We start from the raw sequence: 23,172 nt of genomic DNA on the forward strand, positions 1-23,172 counted from the left end.
AGTGCTATACTCTGTTTTTTTCCATCTGTCCATCCGCCTGTGGTGTTTGCGTATGGTAACACTGCGTCCTGGGCTTTACATAGTTACATTTCTTACATTCAACAATAATAATAATATCCTATTTCGAATATTAACGGTGTAATTCGCATACTGTAATTTATTAAAACACTTTTCAGTTGCAAATATAGTCCCAGATTTCCTTTTATTCACCTTAAACTTACACATAGCGTAACTATTTAAAGACCGGGACGCAGTGTTACCATGCGAAAACACCACAGGCGGGTGGACAGATGGAAAAAAAAACAGAGTATAGTTAAGATGGTAATTACCCAAGAAGAATAACGTTTCAAACTATACACATATTCATGAAATGCATGATACTAAGTATATTGCTTAGCTAAATACATAATCAGCTCTGAAGAGAAATGCGTGCTTTCGTGTTTATTTTAGCAAACTATTCAGCCTTCGTGCCAACACATGCAACTCCCGGTTCCTTATTTGGTAGCAAGGCATCACAAGATTCCCAAGGAAATCGCTCATATGACAGTATTCAGCGTCTTATTCCATTCGACTTCGCACAAAAAATAGGCGTTAGCTACAAGGCCTTTCGTTTGCTGAGTTGGGTGCAAAAGTGTGCTGCCAGCCATGAAGGACACGCTGAATTTCATATTCAAGAAAGTGTTCATGTGATTCAGATATGCGAGAGCCTATAAAAAAATAGTCATACATCAGTGCCAATTGAAAGTCAATAGTTTGCAGTATCTGCAGTCTATTGGGGTGGAAGAAAGAATAATAAATTCCAGCAAACTCAATCATACCTTAGTGTTCACCGCAATACTTTAAGTATGAACCGTTCATTTTCTCTCGGTATTGTCTGTCGTTATCCTCTTATTTCTAGCAACTTTTTATTTTAATAACAGCTCTTCTATCCTCTGCTTCCGAAGAGGAATTCAGTTCTACAACCTTTTACCGGAAATGAATTTCACTTCCACTAGCTAGCTCTCTGCCATCCAGTAAATGCGTATATTCGGAATAAGCTTAAAAAGCAAATCATTTGTTAAGAAAGTTTCCGCACATCAATGGTTGCTTCATCAAGGTGGTGAACTAGGCCTATTGAGCTAAGTAATAAATTACCGATAAAGGTATTGTGCCCTTGTGAAACAATCCAGAATAACTGAGGCACTGGTGAAAGGCACTTCAAAGTAGATGAATTTGGGTTAAGTCTCTATATCCAGTTCGTCATTTTCAGCATCCTCGAAAACGACAATTTAATGGATACCAAGACTGCGTCTAGGGAGAAGATACTGAAATTTAATTCACGTAGCATATCATTGGTTACGATTTTTAAATAGCAAAACTGATTATCTCTCAAGAGTTGGGAGACCACTGAAATGGGAAAATGTTCTCTCCCCTCCTCCTCCATTTTCATGGTCTTCCAAGCTCTGAGAATTACAGAAACTTCGCTTGCTGCAGGACACAAGAGATGTGATGCACATTAGGCCGATAACAGGAGGAGGAATAAGAAAAGGGGCTTTTCTGTTTCCTACCCTCCCAGTTCTTTAGGAAAGTTGTCACTTTTAACTGGAGTAATTTTGCTTAACAAGATTTGTTTATCACTAGCACAGAAAGACGGGAAACATCCGATTAAATGATAAGAATGTTAGCAGGAAAGTGAGGGTAGACCCACTTGCTGAAATACACCAAAAGATGTTCATGTTGTCATACAGTCTGAACTGTTTATACTTTCTGGAGTCGTTCCATTTTCTTGCATCAGGTCAGTGTTATTTGCATTCCGTAGTAATAAATGAAATTCTTTTTTTTATTTCGTGATTAGGTTTACCAATTACACCGTTTTACTTAAGGACAAGTTTTACTTCACGTTTCTTGAGAAAAAATACAGCGGATAATCGGTACTAACCTACATGCCGTGGATCCAGCGTCAACTATCAAATCAGTTAATTCAATAAGCTCAGCAATATAGTTACTAAAAAAAACACACATAACTGCTACACTAACATAGTGTTGATTTAAATGACGCTACAGTCATTTTTCTCTATGCCTAGTGTAGCAGTCGATTATCACTGGTAATTACTTCATGTTATCTGTCAGCATGTCATTAAATTCTACCAATATTTGCTTGTGAGCCACCTATTGCTGGGACATAAGTGCTGGTTATAAATCAATTAGAATTTAGATAAACGTCTTTATTTTATATTTATTTATTTTTTTAAATATCGCCTGTACTCGTGTTGCGGTTAATATGTAAATTCTAAATCCGTTTACCAGGAGTGAATTCGTTTTCTTAAGTCGTGTGTCTATTCAATTAAAAGAAAACGTGAGTTCCACACGACAATAAAGGGATCCTTAGCTAAAACTGAATCTGTCGTTTGTGCTCTGCACGAAAAGAGAGAGAGAGAGAGAGAGAGAGAGAGAGAGAGAGAGAGAGAGAGAGAGAGAGAGAGAGAGAGAGAGAGAGAGAGAGAGAGAGAGATTTTCTCTCCAATAAAACAAGGCATGTCTGTACGAAATTTCTTTCCGACTGGGTATAATAGGTTCTATGCCCCTGGTTGGGGTGGGACTATAGGATGATCTGGCCTGATGGGCGATAGTAGCAACCATTTAAGCGAAGATTCAGCAAGATCAGGTTGGGCTTTTACAGTCTTATTACAAAAATTAAACTCTCGAGACAGGTAACATACCTTAAACCAAGGCCCTAGTGGTCAGCCACAAGGCGCAGCATTCAAAGAAAGGAAAGTTTCAGAAAAAAAAACCAATGACATCGGTCTCTAACAGCTACAGTTTGGCCTGAAACTTACTAATGGATCATCAAGCAACACCTAGACTGAATATTAATCGGGCAAAGCCTCAGATTGCAAAAATACAAAGAATAAATCAGGCCATTATATTAACTCGACTTGAAAAACGACTCTTGATATGCGTCTCTCTCTCTCTCTCTCTATATATATATATATATATATATATATATATATATATATATCATATATATATCATCGCCTGCAAGACAGTGCAATGCAAGAGTTGAATTGAATAATTGAATTGAATATCAAATTTATCCTAAAGGCCAAGCACTGGGACCTATGAGGTCATTCAGCCCCGAAACGGAAATTGACAGTAGAAGGTTAGGAAGATGCAACAGGAGGAAGACCTCACAGTTGCACTATTGTTAGGAGAGGGTGGAAAGTATGATGGAAGAGAATATGAAAGGAGGTACAGTAAAAGGATTGAAACGCGTTGCTGCTAGGGGCCGATGACACGCTGCTAAGAGCTTTGAGTAATGCCTACAGTGCACTACATGAGGTGCATTGACGACAGTAATCCCCCTACGGGGTCACTATGTGAAGAGCCTCAGGATCCCAGCTGACTCTACCACTTACTAATACTCTCAGTCATGTAATTCATGTTCGTACAGCAATACAGATCATACTAAACTGACACACAGTCTTGCTTTCATATTTATTTTAAGTTCATATGATTTCAACATGTTGTTCAGCCTGCCCATTGTTTAAATGGTCTATTTGAGTCTTTCACTGCACTTCAGCTCGAGAGAGCCTGCATTGGATATCCTCATTGTTCCCTACCATTTGAAAGACTCACCATCCCTGGTTCTTGCTCCATCTAGTATCTTGGCCTGCCTATGGTTATGTTTGTATGGTGTTTTTACGTTGCATGGAACCAGTGGTTATTCAGCAACGGGACCAACGGCTTTACGTGACTTCCGAACCACGTCGAGAGTGAACTTCAATCACCAGAAATACACATCTCTCCTCAATGGAATGGCCGAGAATCGAACCCGCGACCACCGAGGGGGGAAGCAAACACCATACCAACCACACCAATGAGGCGCTTCTCTGGGTATAACTTAGCCTTCTGTATGTTTGTTCTTCTTAGATTCACCTCACGTCGTATCTCTGTAGATAAATGATGCATTCTATTTAGCAATCCTTGTAAATCCTGTGGCGATATGCTAACTAAAACGGCTTCGTCTGTGTGTACTCTAAATGTGCCTATACTCTGCTTTTTTTCATCTGTACACCCGCCTGTGGTGTTTTTGCATGGTAACACTGCGTCCCAGGCTGCAAATAGTTACACTTTGTGTAAGTTTTAGGTAAATAAAAGAATATCTGGGTGTACGTTTGCAACTGAAAAGTATTTTAATAATTTACTGTATGTGAATTACACCGTTAAGATTCGAAATAGGATATTATTCAAAGCCCGGGACGCAGTGTTATCATGCGCAAACACCACAGGCGGATGGAAAAAACAGTTTAGTTTCCATTCCTTTTTCTCATGTGAAATCTCCGAAACAGTCCCCATTTCATCCCATTGTTTACCGGAAATCAGCATTAAATTTGTGTGCATAATTTAGCTTGACATATTTAATTATCTAATTGGAATACCTTAGTAGCGTAAGATCTGCCACAATACTCTGTGGATACTAAAATGTCTTGCTTCCTGTGATCTACAAAAACCAGGTTCGACACTCTGCTGCAAATATGCTTAAACACAAACACTTCATCTGTGCAACTCCTGCCTTTTCTAAAATCAACTTGTTCAATAAGTGTAATACATACCTGAATTGTCCCCAATTTTAGTCACGTCACTTTCCTTAAGTATCTTCAATATCAGAGTTCGTATAATTATGCTCCTCTTGACTCTGATTCGTGGCAAAACACTTATATTTTCCCCCTATTCTTATTTGTTTAAGTCACCTTTCATATATTCGCATCTACATCTTTTTCCCCATCACGCTCATTCCTCATTTGTAACTCACCTGTCAAGTCACCTGTTCATTGATTTCGTCCAGTACGCGTCCACATGACATCATTCGTCCTCAAACGAGCCAACTCCTGGAGGACCTTGCGTCAACCTCTCATTATAATTTCTGTGTGTGTATAAGTCCTTTCCTCCTGTTTTTCCTGACCCCGGGACGCAGAAATAGGAATGTTTAGTGGCTCAAGGAATCCGCAGACGTCCGTAAGCTCATTAATGAATCTCAAAGGGATGACCCGACATTTTTTGCAGTTACCTCTTGTTGCCGTCTCTTATCGCATCTCAGGTATCGTCCAATATCTAAGATTTCCTTTCTGTTAATCTGTGTTCCAGGACTTTTATTCTAAGAGACTGATATACATTCCAGATGATAATCCCCTGTATATTGATTGTCTGCACATCTTAAGATATGCTTTCTTATAATGCTAAACTATGTCAATATTGAATATATATATATAAAATATATGACAAAAGGCAAGAAGGAAAGTGAAGCAGTGAGTACTGCAGCAAGACCTTTCGACTCTCGTTCTGCTCAGTAAAGGACGAGAGTCGAAAGGCCTTGCAGCGGCACTCCATTATTTCTTTCCTTCGTGGCTTTTGCCTTTATTTATATATTCAACACGTTCCAAATTTTCGTGATTCAGTTACACGTGTGTATATATGTATATGTTCGGTGGTTATTTTCAAGTCTCATTGTATTAAACCTTGATACTTTGCCAAGTTTCTTGGGGAAACTGTTCATTTTAACTTCAGTGAGGTGACAACGAGTTGGAGATCACTCACTGATGATGACGTCTACTCTTCTTTAAGTCTTAACATCCACCAGCTTTCTTTTTCTCGACGCAACGTGTACGTGATCTATCTGGTTGCTTTGAGAGCCATTTGGAGATGTTTACCTGTATTTATGGATGTCCTGGTACTCCAGAGGGTTAATTTCAATCTTGGAATTATTTGTAACACAACATCTTGTAACTTGCACCCAATTTCATTTGCAGTCAGTCAATCCTTCCCAAGCCTTCATTGCTCTTACTAAAGTTAGTGCTCATAACTCTCTGATATTTCATCTATACAATTCTGAAGTTGTCAGGAAAATTCATTTCATAATTTCCTATGAGGTTCATTCAATGCGGCGTCGCACACTATTCTCATACCGTCCAGTTTTTATTTCAAATCTGCAAGCAATAATCTACGGTTCGCTACTCACCAGCCATCTTTCAACGTGTTGTGCAGTTTAGCGAATTATATCACTAATTTCACCAGGTATCACTTCCACCATCCTGTGGTAGGGGTGTAGGAATACTACCACCATAGGTCCTGCGTGTCGTAAAAGGCAAGGACAACTGCTGCCTTGCAGTCTTGCTTTTCTAGTAAAAGGCTAGGCCCGCCACCAATAACTGTGGAAACTGCTGCCTTGCAGGTGGACTTTTTAGTCAAAAGGGAGGCCCACCGCCAATAACTGTCGTAAAAACCCCTTTGCCAAATAATAAACCATGCCTGATGTTGTAAGGAAAGGCGCATCAGGCAACCGACCCTTTAGTGTAGGGATAATGGTGGAAAAGAAGAAGACCACCGCGTATCTCTTCCACTAGGTTATTCTTCCATCACAAATTCTTCATCGTTAATTCATTTAGACAGTGACGGTCTCTTTCTTTCATCCACACGCAGACACTCCAATTGACATAAAAGAGAACTGCTGAAACTCATTTCTCTCATCCTACAATTATTTCCTCCCTCATTGGACGCACTTTTCGCAATCAAACGCACGCATGAACACAAACACACACATATCGTTTGTTTGTATGGTGCCTTTACGTTGCATGGAACCAGGGGTTATTCAGCAACTGGACCAACGGCTTTCACGTGACTTCCGAACAACGTCGAGAGTGAATTTCTATCACCAGAAATACACATCTCTCACCCCCCTCAGTGGAATGCCCGAGAATCGAACTCGCAGCCACCGAGGTGGCACGCCAACACCATACCGACTACGCCACTGAGGCGCTTACTCACTTATTGGTCCAGTTATTACTCTTATCTATTCCTTTAAACCTTTCCATCTGTCCGATATACTTTTCACAAATTCAAAAACGCGCACTCACTCAAACATATATACGCACGCAGGGCGGCCTTTCAGTTACACTTATTAGCATACCTGGGCATCTATCTCACTTGTTTTTCCATCAGCTCCCAGCGTTTTCCCGTTGCTTTTAGCCATTTCACTGCCTACTTCACATGCATTCTGCATTCTCAAATTTACATGAACCCCTTTCACTCTTGCACCTTTCACGTCTGCCTCATTTTTATGCCCAATCTATCGTTGTACCTGTTATCTTTTCATAAAGCATTCTTCCGCCAGTATATTCTATTGTTAGCTACATTTTAACGTTCACCCTGCATGATTAAAACCCTTTAAAAAAACAATTTCTTTTCCTTTTCAATGTATTTATCTAGATTTACCCACAAAAAGCATTTTCATTTACTGTTTCATATAATTCTACCTTACTAATGTCCCTGTATACCGCCATGTGGTCATCTCCTTCCTTGTGCAACCACAGTTAAAGATATATCTTTTCGCTTACTTTGGTAGTAAGCCTGCAAACTACTTTGTTGTTGTTCTTGCTGGGAGTAGGAAAGGTCTATAGAAGAGGCTAAAAACGTCTGAAGAAGGTGTTTCGCGTTGAGTTAGATTCAGGAAGTTTAGGATAGGATATTTATGATTTAGCCATTAGAATACAAATGTAAAAATTCAATCATGTGTATGTTAAACAGTACAGAACAATCATTTCTAATAAAATACTACGTATGTATTTAAATTTTCCTTGGTGAAACATGGCTCTAGTTGACCGTAGATTTTCCCATTGTTTTAATTTACGTTAAAAGTTAGGAATGTAATGTTGACAACTTATGCATGAGGGGAATATATATATATATATTATATAATATATATATATATATATATATATATATATATACATATATATATATATATACATATATATATATATATGACAAATAAATAAATCAAGGTGCCAGATGGGGCCAATCAACAGTTGACTTTCCTGTAAGGGCAGATGTCTCAAGACAAAAAAGAAAGAAATAAAAACGGCCAATTCCAAACTAATTAATCCCCTATGAATCAGAATACGTTGACCTGCGCTAAAAATAACTCCACATTTCGCAACCACCCTTAATAACGCCTCTTTTCATTCTCTTTTCCTCTATACACGTTCATTCGCGACAATTAACTCCAAATGAATAATATATATTTTTTTAAAGTAGAAAAATTCTAAGAATTGCTGATTGTTTGTAAGGTGTTTTACGTTGCATGGAACCAGCGGTTATTCAGCAACGGGGCCAACGGCCTTACGTGACTTCCGGACCACGCCGAGAGTGAACTTCTGTCACCAAAAATACTCATCCCTAACCTCTCAGTGAAATGCCCGAGGATCGAACTCGCGGCCACCGACGTGACAGGCCAAGGTTATACCGACCACGCCACTGAGGCACTACCCAAAGAATTGCTGAAAAAATTCTCATATTACAAAGCAAGGATGTTTGTACTGCGTAAGATTCTGCCCGATTTCCGGCAGGTTATTTTTAAAATTATTTTGATCCTTTCGCGTTCTGCGGTAATGAATGAAAACGAAAAACTACTGAATATGGCGAAGCTTCTATTATTTGAAACCTCGATGTTATATCAGCGTAATTATAAGTTCAAAGAAAAAGAAGTACAAGAATAAGATTACCGGTAGAAATAGTAATTTGGCTCTCACCCCCACAAGTGTGCAGTATTTTAATGAAAGTTCCTCAAACCGACTGCACAAGTTGAGATCCCTGGCACATAATCAGCGGAGAGACTCACCCCACCCCTCCTTGGTCTTACGCTTTGCGTTAGATTGAAAACCTCATATTCATCTTACCTCTCAGATCAGAATCTCTCTGCTGGAGCGCTACACGATATCTGAGTTGAGATTTGCCTTATCTTAACCGTTATATAGCCTTCAGTGCAAGGAATAGATCCCGGACGATATAATAAAGACATTCCTATCCATCTGCCTGTTGAAATCAATAAGAAAGTTGTGAGCAAATTGAGCAAATAACTTTGTTTTAGTCATAGAATCATCATCCACTATTCATGGGAAATAATCCTCTCACTAACTTCAGGATACCAAATCATTCTTACCAAACTTCCAGTATTAGCGACATCTTCAGCTATTCCATCCAGCTGCTCATTAAGATTACGAGATTCTTAAGCCAACGTAAGCCCTTCTATTAGTCCTATTCCACAGGCAATCATTCCTTTTCTTATCCGATTTGTCACGGATCCTCTTTCATAGACCAAGGACGACCTCATGATAAGTTTGTTTGTATGGTGCTTTTACGTTGCATGGAACCAGTGGTTATTCAGCAACGGGACCAACGGCTTTACGTGACTTCCGAACCACGTCGAGAGTGAACTTCTATCACCAGAAATACACATCTCTCACTCTTCAATGGAATGACCGAGAATCGAACCCGCGACCACCGAGTTGGGATGCCAACACCATACCAACCACGCCACTGAGGCGCTTGCCCACATGATAAGGGCACCAAAGAAGACCTGTTTCTTGAAAGGTCGCTGAACTCAAAGGAAACTGAAGCTTCGCTTTTCTTTCAAATCTACGTTCAAATAACACGTTGTTTTAGCAACGAAGATTTAAATAAACACGCTATATTTTATTAGAAATAATTGTTCTGTACTGTTAAACATGCCCATTTAAATTGATCTTTTTTACATTTTCATTCTAATAAATAAATCATAAATATCCTATCCTAAAATTCATGAATCTTGAACTCAACGCGAAACACCTTTTACAGACCTTTTTAGGCTTTTCTACACCCCTGCCAACAAGAACAACAGCAGCAAGAATAACAACAACAACAAACAGTAGTTTGTAGGCTTACTCCCCGAGTAAGCGAATATGCGTTTTTGTGTATGGGGAGATCAGATAAATTATTCTTCAAAACCAAGTGACTTCGAGGGGTAAGGATATGTTCACTCTCACCTCAGTTTTAATTGTTCACATAACTGGTAAAGATTAAAGTATCAACGACTTATCCTTATATTTACAGAAAGCTGTCCCTAATAATATTATAATTATAACATCAGAGAACCTTCTCAGGAGGTACTTATAGCCAGTTTATCCGTAGAAATTTTCACCCGAAGCATTCCTCTTCCAGGACGTTTTCCAGTCGAGCTGTCTATGAGTATTATCACATTGAACTTTATTTAGTCCTTTTCCACGTATTCACTTTTCCCTGGTTTATTGACCGACACAGTCCCTGGCAGCGAAGAAAGATAAAACTTAAGAGAAGCAACACAGAACTCTGCTGATTCAACAATGAACAAAAACTCACGTCAGTTCTGTCTTACAAAAATTGCCACATAAATCTGCAAAGTCTTCCTCGGGAAGTCGAGTCTTGAGCACCACCGTTAAAAAGGTTCTCTCTCTCTCTCTCTCTCTGTCAATTTGCACCGTTTCGGAGACTCTAATCACTGTCGAATACGAAAATAAACTTTCTATGAAGGATGCCAAACACTCCATTCAGGACAATGCATAGTAGTAGGTCCAATAAGCGACATTGAAAACGAGAAAGAGCGCTGGGAAAACGACGCGACTCGCGACGTCGATCTTCTTCGCCGTCGCTGCCTTCTCCTGCCAGATGAAGGGCAGGGTGGCCAGGTCGGAGTCATCTCTCCTGCGGCCGCTGTTGGTCCGAGGGTAATCGACCCCGTACACCCTCTCGCTTCTATTATAAGCGACGATGCTGCTGGATTCAGTGTGATACAGGTGTATGAGTCGTGAAGAGTCGGCCTGTCTGTCTCTCAGCTGGTCTGGAGTTGGTTTAGCGCTGCCAGAGTCGCTGGTGTCGTTCTCGTCGACGCAGCCTGTGTTCGTGACCGGTGCTCGACGCCTGTCATCCGTGGCTTGTGACTGAAAAACAAAAGCGCCCAATTTATATAGTATTCTGAAGCTTACATAATAGCATTTTCATCAATGAATTGAGACGGAACAGCTAAACACGACCACTGATCTAATTAATTGATGTACTCCGTGAAGCTTTTGCCCCAGTATATGTACAACTACATTCGAACGCATATTATGGTCATACGTAAAGTTTTTGGCTCCTGTCAATGAGATTTAGCCTCATAACCGCTACATACATAAAACTTTTGTTTTCACCAACACCAACACTCATTCTCTCCCAAGACCCTCATGCATACATGCTATTAAACTTCCATTAACCTACCATCATATACTACCATTGCTACTAGATGCCATTCTGCTGAATTATGAAACTCAATAATATATATATATATATATATATATATATATATATATATATATATATATATATATATATATATATATAAACCTACTCGTATATACAATCAGCATTAAGTCAATTCTCCTAACTGGGGTAGTTCACAGGAAAAATAAAACACTAGCAATGCCTCTCATTCTTATTTGGATTCCTGGGTCGTTGGTGAATCTCCTTTGCAATAACACTTCCACAATATCAGCTGATTCACTCATCAACCCAGAATGCTCATCAGCTGCGCCTGACCCTCTTCAACAGCGCTGCCATTCACCCCTACCTTGCATGCATCCTATGCATCCTTGTGCTTCCTGGATATTTGAGGTCATTCTTTTTCCAATTCTCTTTCACCCTATCTACTGAATTTTATCCAGGTCATCCTCTATTCCTTCTTCCCAAAATCAGTCAGCAGTACACTCTTGACAGTACCATGTATCGCTAGATTTGCTGTGCTTTCCTGTAGTCTTACTTAGCTTTATGCAGTCCAGCTTCAGATAGTTGTCTACAGGATTTGTTCCATTTGCAAATGACTTAAAGAATGATCTCCCTAATTCATGGAGTTAGATGGTTGGGCATTCAAAAGTTCACACTTCAGTGCATATGCCACTTTGTTGAGCAGGCACCAAGTACACATTTGCCTCAAATCATAGTAAATTGGATTGATCTGATTTGTTTTCTGTTATTTATCTGATTTGTTTAATCTTTTCATTTTCTTTCATAGTTCATTATTAACTTTTGCAATAATTCTTCTGTGCTGGACTGCCTTTACTAACTGGCGCATTGGGATATTGTCATTCCGCTGTTCTAACTGTAGTTGCAGCTTGGTATAATAATAATAATAATAATAATAATAATAATAATAATAATAATAATAATAGACCCCAAGGATGATAAAAGGAAAGCGGTCTACATGCGCCCTTTCTATCATTTAGCAATTAAAGGAATCTCTCTGTTCGCTCCAGCATGAAGGTTTAAGGAAGTCTGAATTTAACCTTGCCCTTCTTCTAAAGCAGGGGTTCTTAACATGGGGTATCCATGCCCCTTGGGGGTATGAGAATCACACGCTCGGGGTACGGGACTTGATGTCTGGATGTTTTGTATAGATTTGATTTTAATGTGTCAGTGTATACATGGGTACATTTTGTAAATAAATAATTATATAAAACTAAAAATGCTTTTTGATTTTCTTGCATTTTCTATTCCTAGCTATTCATACTTAAAGTATGTATTCAACTTAGTATGTATATTAAGTTATATCGCCAATAAACAGGACTGAAGTGGACTTAAGCAAACGGGGTATGGAACCATATTGGGCAAGTCATTCATGGCCAAAGTATGTATCAAACTAAGTATTTTAAGTTATATTGTTAACAAATAGGACTGAAGTGGACTTAAGCAAAAGGGGGTATGGAACCATATTGGGCAATCCATTCATACCGAAAGTATGTATCAAACTAAGTATATTAAGCTATATTGTCAATAACTAGGACTGAAGCGGACTTGAGCGAAGGGGGGGGGGGGGGTATGGACCCATATTGGGCAATTCATTGGGGGTCTGGGGTCATCAAAAGGTTAAGAACCCTTGCTCTAAACTAAAGACGATCTGAGTGGCGCAAAATGATCAGAATTTTAAAAAAATTCTAGAAAGCACGAACACAGAACTGACTGAACGACTGCTTCGTCTCTGTTAGGTGGTACGGGTTTGGAGGTCCACACCAGTCCTCCCTCTCCCCCTCATCAACCAGCTTCTACTCACGAAAAATAAGATGACACGCACCTTCAAAACTCCAAAAAAGAAAGTCAGCTTTTAAACACCTTAGCGGCAGGCTATTTAATCATATCAAAGTGACAGAATAAGAAGAGGGGAAAAAACTTACGTTCAAACACGCGATTGGAGATTTCCTCTGCATGGTATACTTCTGGTCAGAGCCGGAGGCCGCTGACGGATGGAAGGACATCTCCCGATCTGATTTCTTCGAATGCATCTGCGCCTCCCTCTGTCTCGCCCTCGAGGGATTGTAGACGTACGCCCTTTGGCCCTGATGCGAGTCCCAGAAGACGAACCGGCGATGGTGCCTGGCCAGGTGAGTGACGGCCGTGAATTCCACGAGGGCCAGAAAGACAAATGCGGTGCAGGAGCCCATCCATATGTCAAGGGCCTTCACGTAGGACACTGTGGAAGAAAAGGATTTAAAAATCGTTTTCGTTTTATTTATTGTACATGAAATGATATTTAATTTCGAAATGCTAATGCCACGTTTCTCTGTAAATGTTAATGTTAAAAATCTTTCTCTAGTAAAGTCTCCACGTGTTATTTATAGGAATCGTTAAATTCAAATTTGCATTTTTGTTGACATTCGTTTCTTATTTTTCCAGCTCTAGCATACTGCTCGAGTTGCAGCTTCGCTTTGATCTTGACTTAATTTGGAGCCCGGTTTTTCTTCTCGTTTTAATTGATTCTCCTTTGAGGTTGTCGTTTTAAATTCTCGTTTAATGGTTAGGATACGTCTGGAGATTTTGTTTTTCGTTTCCATTATGTGATTTTTAACCAGACATTTATTACTTTCCCCTTGAGAGTATTGTTTATTTCTATCTGGATGTCTTTCATTTTACCCTCTACCAATTTCTAGTTCTCGTAAAGAGAGAGAGAGAGAGAGAGAGAGAGAGAGAGAGAGAGAGAGAGAGAGAGAGAGAGAGAGAGAGAGAGAGAGAGAGAGAGAGAGTCCATACGCAGAAAAAAAAATCCCAGTTCCCACGCCATTTCATAAACTCAAAAAAGGAAGTGTAATCAACGTTACATGTCATTTGCGGCCCAGAATATGCAATATTCCGGCACTTACTGTGTTTTTAAACCTTTTCACTGCAGCATCCAGCCACAGCATGAGTCCACTAATTTCCTGGCCCTTCTCGTTTGTGTTTCACAAATACCTGACACAATCTCTCTCTCTCTCTCTCTCTCTCTCTGAAGAGATACAGCACATTCCATTGTGGGAACGTCTTTACATATACGTACAAGATATGTGACACCTGGAATAAACTGCCACCAGAAGTTGTAAACAACAACAGTGTGGAAGAGTTCAAAAGAAAGCTAGACAAATTCATTAGGAGGACACCGTGAATGAACAGTAAAACCTGCCCTTAGAGATAAGTGAGCACACGATGTCTCCTCTTAAGATGGACTAACAAGTCTTTGAGATAGCCTAATCCTTGTACTCCTTGTAACTCTCTCTCTCTCCCTCTCATATTCATTCGTATATTTGCCACTATTCTTATTATCATACGACACTAACTAGACATATTCACCCTAACCTAAAACTTTGTTCATATTTGACTTTAATCAAATTTTATCCCTGGCAACTCCCCTGACTTCAAATTTACTTCAGAAGCAGTTTATTCCCTTAAGGATATGTGGATTTATGTGCGAAAATTCTCGTTAAGATTCGTAAGGTTACAAAAGCCGTGAAAATGTCAAAGGTTAACGCTCCAACACCATCATGGATATGAAACGTATCCTTCATTTCTGGATAAGCCAAGCCTACCTCGATAACTTCTGATATGCAAATTATATACACTGCTTCGAATGGCAATTCTTATTCAATAATTGCTGACGCACTTCTTAGTGACGTGACTGGAACTGAATATAGAATTTAAGCCAAAGGCCAAGTAAAAGGTTTGAAAGGTGTAACAGGAGGAAAACCTCAGAGCAGTTGGATTATGAAGCAATTGTTTGGAGAGGGTCGAAAGTAAGATGGAAGAGAGAGAATATGAACGGAGGTACGGCAAAAGGAACGAAAGGGGTTGCAGCTAGGGACCTGAGGGAGGCAAGCTGCAAAGAACGCATATACCCTCTTGCGGGGTCGTTCTTAGTGACCTAGAATATTTAAATCTCGTTTTTACGGAGTTTCCACGAACTCGACTCACCCATCGGCATCTTGTCCCTGAAGGCCGTCGACTCGGAGCACACCGTCAGGAAAGTGGTGACCCCGAGGGTCACTCTTGACGGGATGGCATCGACGTCCAGCCAGAAGCTGACCCAAGAGACGACCACGATGAGGGAGGTGGGCAGATACGACTGCACCAAATGGTAGCCAACGTTCCGACGTAGCTCGAAGGCCGCCTGAAGACAACTGTAATTGCCTGCCGGGGGTTGGGGGTGGAGGTGAATCAATGTCAGTCAAGCCTACATGCATGTACTTATACAAATTGTATCTCTAGCTAAAAGAATATCAATATCAATAAATGCAATGGCAAGCATTCTCAAGAGAGAGAAGAAAATTACACACACACACACACACACACACACACACACACACACATATATATATATATACATATATATATATATTATATATATATATATATATCATACATATATACATGTATGTATGTATGTATGTGAATTATATATACAAGGTGTCCATAAAGTTCCAGTACCATTACAAGCAATAAATACTTGTAGTGGTACTAGGAATTAATGGACGCCCTGTATATTAGCTGAAGCCACTAGGAAAGTTCCAAATGCAACGACAGATTAACAAGTAATTCAGTGTAATTAACACATCTTCGGTGCCCCGAAGATGTGTTAAATATACGAAATTCTTTGGCACTCTGTCTTTTCATTTTGGACTTTCCATGTGGCTTCAGCTAATTAACAAAATAACGCTCTTACTTTTGTAACCATGTTATAGTAACAAACTAAGTATAGGTTTTTTATCACTTCCCACTTAATCTGGATGCTACTGAATTCACTTCAGTAATTGAAAATTACAGCAAAACCTTTTTGAACTGACGAATACAAAGACGTAATAATTTATCTTAATTCGGTGTATACACAAAACCTACCAATATAGCTGCCATATATTATTATTCTTTATAGACAAAACATTACATACGTTGTAATACCACATTTATATTTAGTTTGCACAAAGCCGTGGTTTTCAATCTATAACAATAACTCATCTCACCAATACATTATAAAATATTTTGTCCATAAAAAGGAAATTATTCTTATTCATAATATCTAGCTACTAATAAAAAATCAAAACAAACCCCTCAAACACCAACACAAAGTAAAGAATAATACATTTTCTTTAAAGCTCACAGTCATTTATTCATCATGAATCCTTAACAATTCAAATATATACTGACACAGATCAATTAAGTACATTGATATTCTGGTCAAAGCGACAAGGTTATGAAATCGGTTTTGAAGGGCATTATGAACTTGCAGTCCTGAGTATATTCAGGCTAGAACAGATGTAATTGGGAGTACAGGCGAGATATTAAAATATCCTGATAATGCTTTAGACACAACGACTTCGATCGCATTGCCAAATGAAACTAACTTTACAGATACTACCAACTGCTCAAAGCTTCACGAAGTAATAATGGGGCATATAAGAACAAGGCACGACCCGACCTCCAGCTTCCTCGAGGCGCGTGCTGAAATCTACGGGCAAGTAGTGTTGTTTCAACAGCGAAAATTAAAATAAATACGCTGTATTTTATTGGAAATATTGCTCTGTATTGTTTAACATGCGTATTACTTATTTTTAAATTTTCATTCCGATGAGTAATTCATAAATATCCTATAATGAAATTCCCGTATCTTTCACTCAACGTGAAACAACTTTTTCAGACCTTTTTGGGCTTTTCATATGGTTTTCGTACCTGGCCGCCCTCACCCCACCCCAACAAGAACAAGAAAAACAACAACAACAACATAGTATGTAGGCTTCCTCCCTGTGTAAGCGAAAATAATATGGTGAAAGAAGCATTTATTAGGAATCTTCGGACAATCCGAAAAGATGCGCATTGCAAATTTCATTTGAATCGTGAGAATTTTTTTATCCGGATCTAACTGGAAAATCAATTTAAATAAGAACGGGAGAGCATAAATACTTGTTTGAGATCTTCACCGGATAAAACTACCAATTTTCGTTCGCTTCTAAAAAGCAGATTTATTTAAAATAATATTGTGGAAAGAAACATAACTAAGAATATCACCCTAAGAAAACAGATGTCAGTTTCAATTATATCAAAACCAAATGTGCAAAGCGTATCCATTTTAAGGGTTGTAGTGAACTGAACTGAATATAGAAATTAGGCCAAAGGCCAAGCAGTGGGACCAGTGAGGTCATTCAGCGCTGAAACGGAAATTGACAGTAGAAAGTTTGAAAGGTGTCGCAGTAGGAAAACCTTAAAGCAGGTGCACTATGAATAAATTGTCAGGAGAGGGTGGAAAGTAAGAAGGAAGAAAGAGAATATGAAAGGAGGTACAGTAAAAGGAACGAAAGGAGTTGCAGCTAGGGGCCTAAGGAAGACCCGCTGCAAAGGACCTTGAGTAATGCCTGCAGTGCACCGCATGAGGTGCACTGACGGCACTATCCCCCTTACGGGGTATTATGGTTTTAGAAGGAAAGTGTAATCTGCCACAGCCGAGTACAGATGTCTACAGATTCTATTCATTCGCTCGTAACAAGTCTGGACAATTAAAACAATTATACAAGACTGTACTGTAGATACCTCCAGGGTCTAATGAAAACTGCATAATTCAGCTGCATTGTTCTTCAAATTGCCTATTCACTCGCGGACCCCAGTAATTTCCTTCCATTGTGAAATGCCTGCATTAATAGCGCTGCTTGATTAAGAGCGCGACCTTGATTCAACTCATGTGATTGCTGTTTTGTTTAGAGGTAACAGAGTGTCTATTTTTCATGCCTTTGCGTTTGTTTTGGCGAGGCACTGCCAAGTTATATCTAATACTGGTTTGCAAGTATCTTTAATCGCAGGCAATTTTCATTGTTTCTTTTGGATAGACGCTGTACACCACTGCCAAGCACTCCTTTGCCAATAACGTCTAGTCATACGGACCGTGCTTTTTCTTCCTTCAAGTCGTTCAGGTCGTATTATGTTTAAGTTGATTAGTCGCCATGAAAAACAATGATTCCTGGTGTATTTTTTGTTTGTTTTGTTTGTATAGTGCTTTTACGTTGCATGGAACCAGTGGTTATTCGGCAACGGGACCAACGGCTTTACGTGGACTTCCCCGCCCCACCAAACGTCGAGAGTGAACTTCTATCACCAGAGTACACATCTCTCACACCTCAATGGAATGGCCGAGAATTGATTCTGCGACCACAGACGTGGGACGCAATCACCATACCAACCACGCCACTGGGGCGCTTCTGGTGTTTTAATTATTTTATTTTACTTTTTTTTTTTCTTTTTCTTTTTTTTTTTTTTTTTTTTTTTTGGCTCACGAAATAACACTGAAGCATGGGAAGCACACTCATGCGCATATTTTTGTGAAGGGACCTGGTTATCTGCCTGTCTTCAAATGAACTGCCTTCTTGAGAGAGCAGCTAAACAAAATTTGAAGCAGGTGAGGAGGGCTGACTTGACCTTTCCAACGGCTCCAGGTACCTACGCATCCACTGAAATGAATCAGATACAATTCACTTAAAACGAAAGAAGAAGAAGAAAGACAAGTGTCTATAAAGGCGCCCATTGGTTCCGACTCCAAAGAAAACGAGACTCTCTCTCTCATCTTTTGGAAAACAGGGATACAAGACTCAGGGAAAGAAATGACGAAAGAGGTCCCTGTACAGAACATTGAACATGGTATTTAGGCCACAGGCCAAGCACTCTGGGACCTATGAGGTCATTCAGCGCTGAAACGGAAATTGCGAGTAAAAGATTTGAAAGGTGTGTTGTGACGAGAGGAAAACCTCAAAGCAGTTGCTCTATGAATCATTGTTAAGAGAGGGTGGAAAGTAAGACGGGAGAAAGAGAATATGAAAGGAGGTACAGTAAAAGTAATGAAAGGGGTTGCAGCTAGGGGCCTAAGGAAGGCACGCTGCAAAAAACCTTAAGTAATGCCTACAGTTCACCGCACGAGGGTGCACTGACGGCACTAGCCCCCAACGGGAAGGTCTCTGTATAGATGAACGTCCGTCATGGAAACCTTGTAAACTATACTCTGTTTTTTCCATCTGTCTATCTGCCTGTGGTGTTTTCGCATGGTAACACTGCGTCCCGGGCTTTAAATAGCTACGCTATGTGTTAGTTTTAGGTAAATAAAGTGTTTTAATAATTTACTGTATGCGAATTACACCGTTAATGTTCGAAATAGGATATTATTTAAAGCCCGGGACGCAGTGTTACCATGCACAAGCACCACAGGCGGATGGACAGATGGAAAAAAACAGAGTATAAGTCAGTGAACTCTATCTTACAAATATTAATGCTCCATGAAAAGGAAGTCCCTTCATTTACGATATCAACATATAAAACTAATGCCACAGAGAAAATCACCGAATCCTACCAAACCATTTCTTGGTATCAACAGTCATTATTTTACAAATCCCCTTTCCTGAGATTGACAGCGTTGCCTTTACAAAAACATGATGCGAATTAAAAATGGATGTCTGATATAAGACAAAAGATACGAATGTTGAAGGGTAAAAGTTACCAGTCTATGAGCTTCATTGAAAATAAAACTTCAATGTTAACATCAAAACGGGGAGAAATACCTCATTAATGACATAAAAAAAGATGAAAAGGTACGTAAATGGAAAGAAAATATTTTGTACACAAAAAAAATCATTCAAACAATTGCATATTCTGGAATGAGAAAATAAGACAAATCCGCCAACATATCCTTAAAACTGAGAGTGGCTCTTTTGATGCGGAATATCCGTCAGAAGTAATAATTAGCAGCGACCAAGGATAGATGATAGATGGAACGTTTCCCGGGCGACCGAAATGAAATTAAAAAGTAGGCATATTTTTTCTTCTACAAAACAGTTTTAAAAGGATTAAATCTCATCTTGGAAAAGGGAATTCATATTTGATTTTATTTTTAATATGAACGTTTGATACAGGGAGACGTTTCATTCTCTTGTCCAACTACTTTTAGAAATAATTGCTTAACCTTCAATGTTCAACTGGAAGAAACTTCTCTTCACGAAAGAAAGGAGAGAAAAAAAAGACTGCTGGTAGATCGACACTTTCGTAAATACGAATCGCATCGCTTTCGAGCTTATAATATAGTAATCTTTGGAGCTGCTAACAAAAATAAGCTCTTTCGCCTATATAATGAGAGGAATATAACATATAATACTTTTGTTTACAATTGTCTTTTGTGATTGGCGCATTTCACTACGCAAAGACTACATAAAAGGCATATCTTTAGTGCCATTAATTATTGCTTAGTGTAAGATCATTAAACGAAAAAGGAGAACGGGAGAACAAGCACAATAACCAAAGTTTAAAAATATACTAACAAGCAGTTTCTAAACATGATCTGTTTTGGAATTCGAATAATAAAAAGAACGAGGTTAACTATATGGAAATGGTAGACATGTGTCATCAAAATAATATATTAGTATATAATTTCTCTTTTATCCTGTCCTTAGACGAATCCTGCTGTGAGGACGAAGTATCAGTGTGGAGTCTGTCTTCTGAGAGAGAGAGAGAGAGAGAGAGAGAGAGAGAGAGAGAGAGAGAGAGAGAGAGAGAGAGAGAGAGAGAGATTTTGTTTTAATAAATCTATTGCGCACATTGGCGTCAGACATTAGTGTAGGTACGTAGTAACAATAATGTTGTTTACATCTATATAGTAATTCAGGTTATAAGAAAAGAATTCATATGGAATACCCAATGAAATTCAGAGTTTGAATTCATGAACATGATAAATTTCTGGGCCTTATTCCAGATTACAGCTAAATAAAATGTAGGCAATAGGTTCCCAATACAATACCATGGCCTTTTTGGGTAATTTAGCCCAATGTAATTGAAGTCAAACTATCTGTGTGTGTGTGTGTGAGAGAGAGAGAGGAGAGAGAGAGAGAGAGAGAGAGAGGAGAGAGAGAGGAGGGTCCGTCTGTTCCATCATGAAGTGGTGTTGATCATCGATTTATTTTTTGTTTTCTCAGGGGATCAGCTGCAAAGAAGATTTATATCGAAATGAACAAAAAACTGAAACGAAACAATTCCACTTAGTTCTTTGAGAACTGGCAGGATTGCTCGAGAGTTTAATACCACCAATATTCTATTTTTACAACATTAGAAATGAAATCGAAAACTAAATACCCAGGTGGAAATGTGACAGTGAATACCTTACCAAACAAAGGAACGCGAGACATACTACGTCACACATCCCCTGCCAATGTCAGCGCCTTGTTCTTTGCTGAATGGACATCATTTATTCATCTTGGAATAGCACACCTCTCTTTGCTGGCTCTCGTTCGATCTCCTTCATGGATTAAACCTATGAGGAGTCCATCATCTTTCCTCATCTTTTTTTCCTCTTTTTCTGTCCTCCGCTGCTCATTTCAAGCACATATTCATAAAATGTGTCGTAAGAGGGACTTATGACACCATCTGGCAGAACTGTCGTATACATTCAATAATCGAAGTTCGCCTACCTAGGCAGCCCTTTCTTTCTCCGAAGAGCAGTTTTATTTCTTATTTTTCATCTCGTCATTTCTAACGTGATCTATTGCTCCTTCTTCTTCTTCTTCTTCGTCTTCTTCCTCTTCTTGATTTTTCTGGATGCTGTTCATCTTCAGTTCCCGTGTGCTCTCTTATTATTGTCTCCCTCCACACCTTTCTTTCATCGGGATATAATAACTCCATTGTGTGTGTTTTATTCGCCATCCCCTTTCATCGAGCTTCGTAAGATTGCATCTTTTCGAAGCGAGATCTTTTACTGGACGACGTCTGAATGAGAGGCTCTCTCTCTCTCTCTCTCCATCAAACGCCTTTTTCCTCTTTTGCTAGAGTGTCACCACAGAGGTAGAAGAACCTTCCTGGTCCAAGAGAGTCTTCAGGGATGATTTCCTGGCCCTATATGGGGTCCTTCGGTTTTTTTTTTGAGTATGGCGTTTTTTACGTCGCATGGAAACCAGTGTTTATTCAGCAACGGGACCAACGGCTTTACGTGACTTCCGAAGCCACGTCAAGAGTGAACTTCTACCACCAGGAATACACATCTCTGACGCCTCAGTGGAATGCTTGAGAATCGAACTCGCGGCCAACGAGGTGGCAGGCCAACACCAAGCTGTCCATGCCATTCAAGCAGCTGTGTCCTTCTGTTGCTCTCTCTCCAGTCCGACACCGTACCCATTCGCAGTTTGCGCGGGCTGAACAAGGCGTGATGCGACCTCCAGCTTAGTCGGGAAGCGTGCAAGATTTTCCCGTCACGCACAAGTTGGAAACGTCATATTCCTAACTGCCAACATTAAAACGTGCAAAAGTCTACCGTCAAATAGCCTTGTTTCGCCAACGAAAATGAAAATACATATGCTATATTTTATGGGATATAATTGCTCTGTTCTGTTTAACATGCGCATTACTTACTTTTTACATTTTCATTGTAATAAATAAATCATAAATATCCTATCCTAAAATTCCTGGGTCTTTAACACAATGCGAAACACCTTATATATAGTATATATATATATATATATATATGATATATATATATATATATAATATATATATATATATATATATATATATATATATATATATATATATATATATATATATATATATATATATATATATATATTTCTATATCCTTCCAAGCAACCCGCCTTCCAAAGCTTTATAGAATTTTAAAAAAGAAAATAAAACATGTTCTCACTTAGTACTGACTGACCAAGAAGAGCATGGAAACTCTTGGCCTCTCCCTAAATCCTTTATTGCACACTCACTCACTCACTCACTCTCTCTCTCTTTCTCTTTTTGACCTGTGACTGCTCTGAGAATATTTGCTTCAGAGACACAAGCCGTTGGGGATTAACCTTGGCCTTGGCTACCGCGTTGGGGATTTAGGAAGAGAAAGTGCAGGCCAAATATATCACGTGGCCTTTTGATCCGACCGCGAGGTGACGGCGAATCACAAAGAACGTGCATCAATAGAAAATAGGAAGCGCGCGCTGTATAGAAAATGGGAAGCAATTAGGATACGAGGGCTTAAAGGGACCGACGCGGGGAACAAAGAAAGCAGAG

At 39.3% G+C, this 23,172-nt stretch overlaps 1 protein-coding gene across 2 annotated transcripts in view; it reads right to left on the reverse strand.

Annotated features, from left to right (window-relative positions):
• Positions 1–9,426: 9,426 nt before the first annotated feature.
• The window catches only part of LOC135212747 (glycine receptor subunit alpha-4-like), a 114,405-nt gene continuing 100,659 nt past the window's right edge, over positions 9,427–23,172 (reverse strand). Inside the window, exons 8-10 of one of the 2 annotated variants that reach the window (XM_064246474.1) lie at positions 15,073–15,288; positions 13,029–13,324; positions 9,427–10,766 (exon numbers count right to left, since the gene is read on the reverse strand). In XM_064246474.1, coding sequence (XP_064102544.1) covers positions 10,377–10,766; positions 13,029–13,324; positions 15,073–15,288 — 902 coding nt within the window. In that variant the 3' untranslated portion in view covers positions 9,427–10,376. The remainder of the gene's footprint in view (positions 10,767–13,028; positions 13,325–15,072; positions 15,289–23,172) is intronic. The other variant, XM_064246475.1, reaches the window with a different exon arrangement.

This window comes from Macrobrachium nipponense, chromosome 41, assembly GCF_015104395.2.
Source record: "Macrobrachium nipponense isolate FS-2020 chromosome 41, ASM1510439v2, whole genome shotgun sequence".
Lineage (NCBI taxonomy): Eukaryota > Metazoa > Arthropoda > Malacostraca > Decapoda > Palaemonidae > Macrobrachium > Macrobrachium nipponense.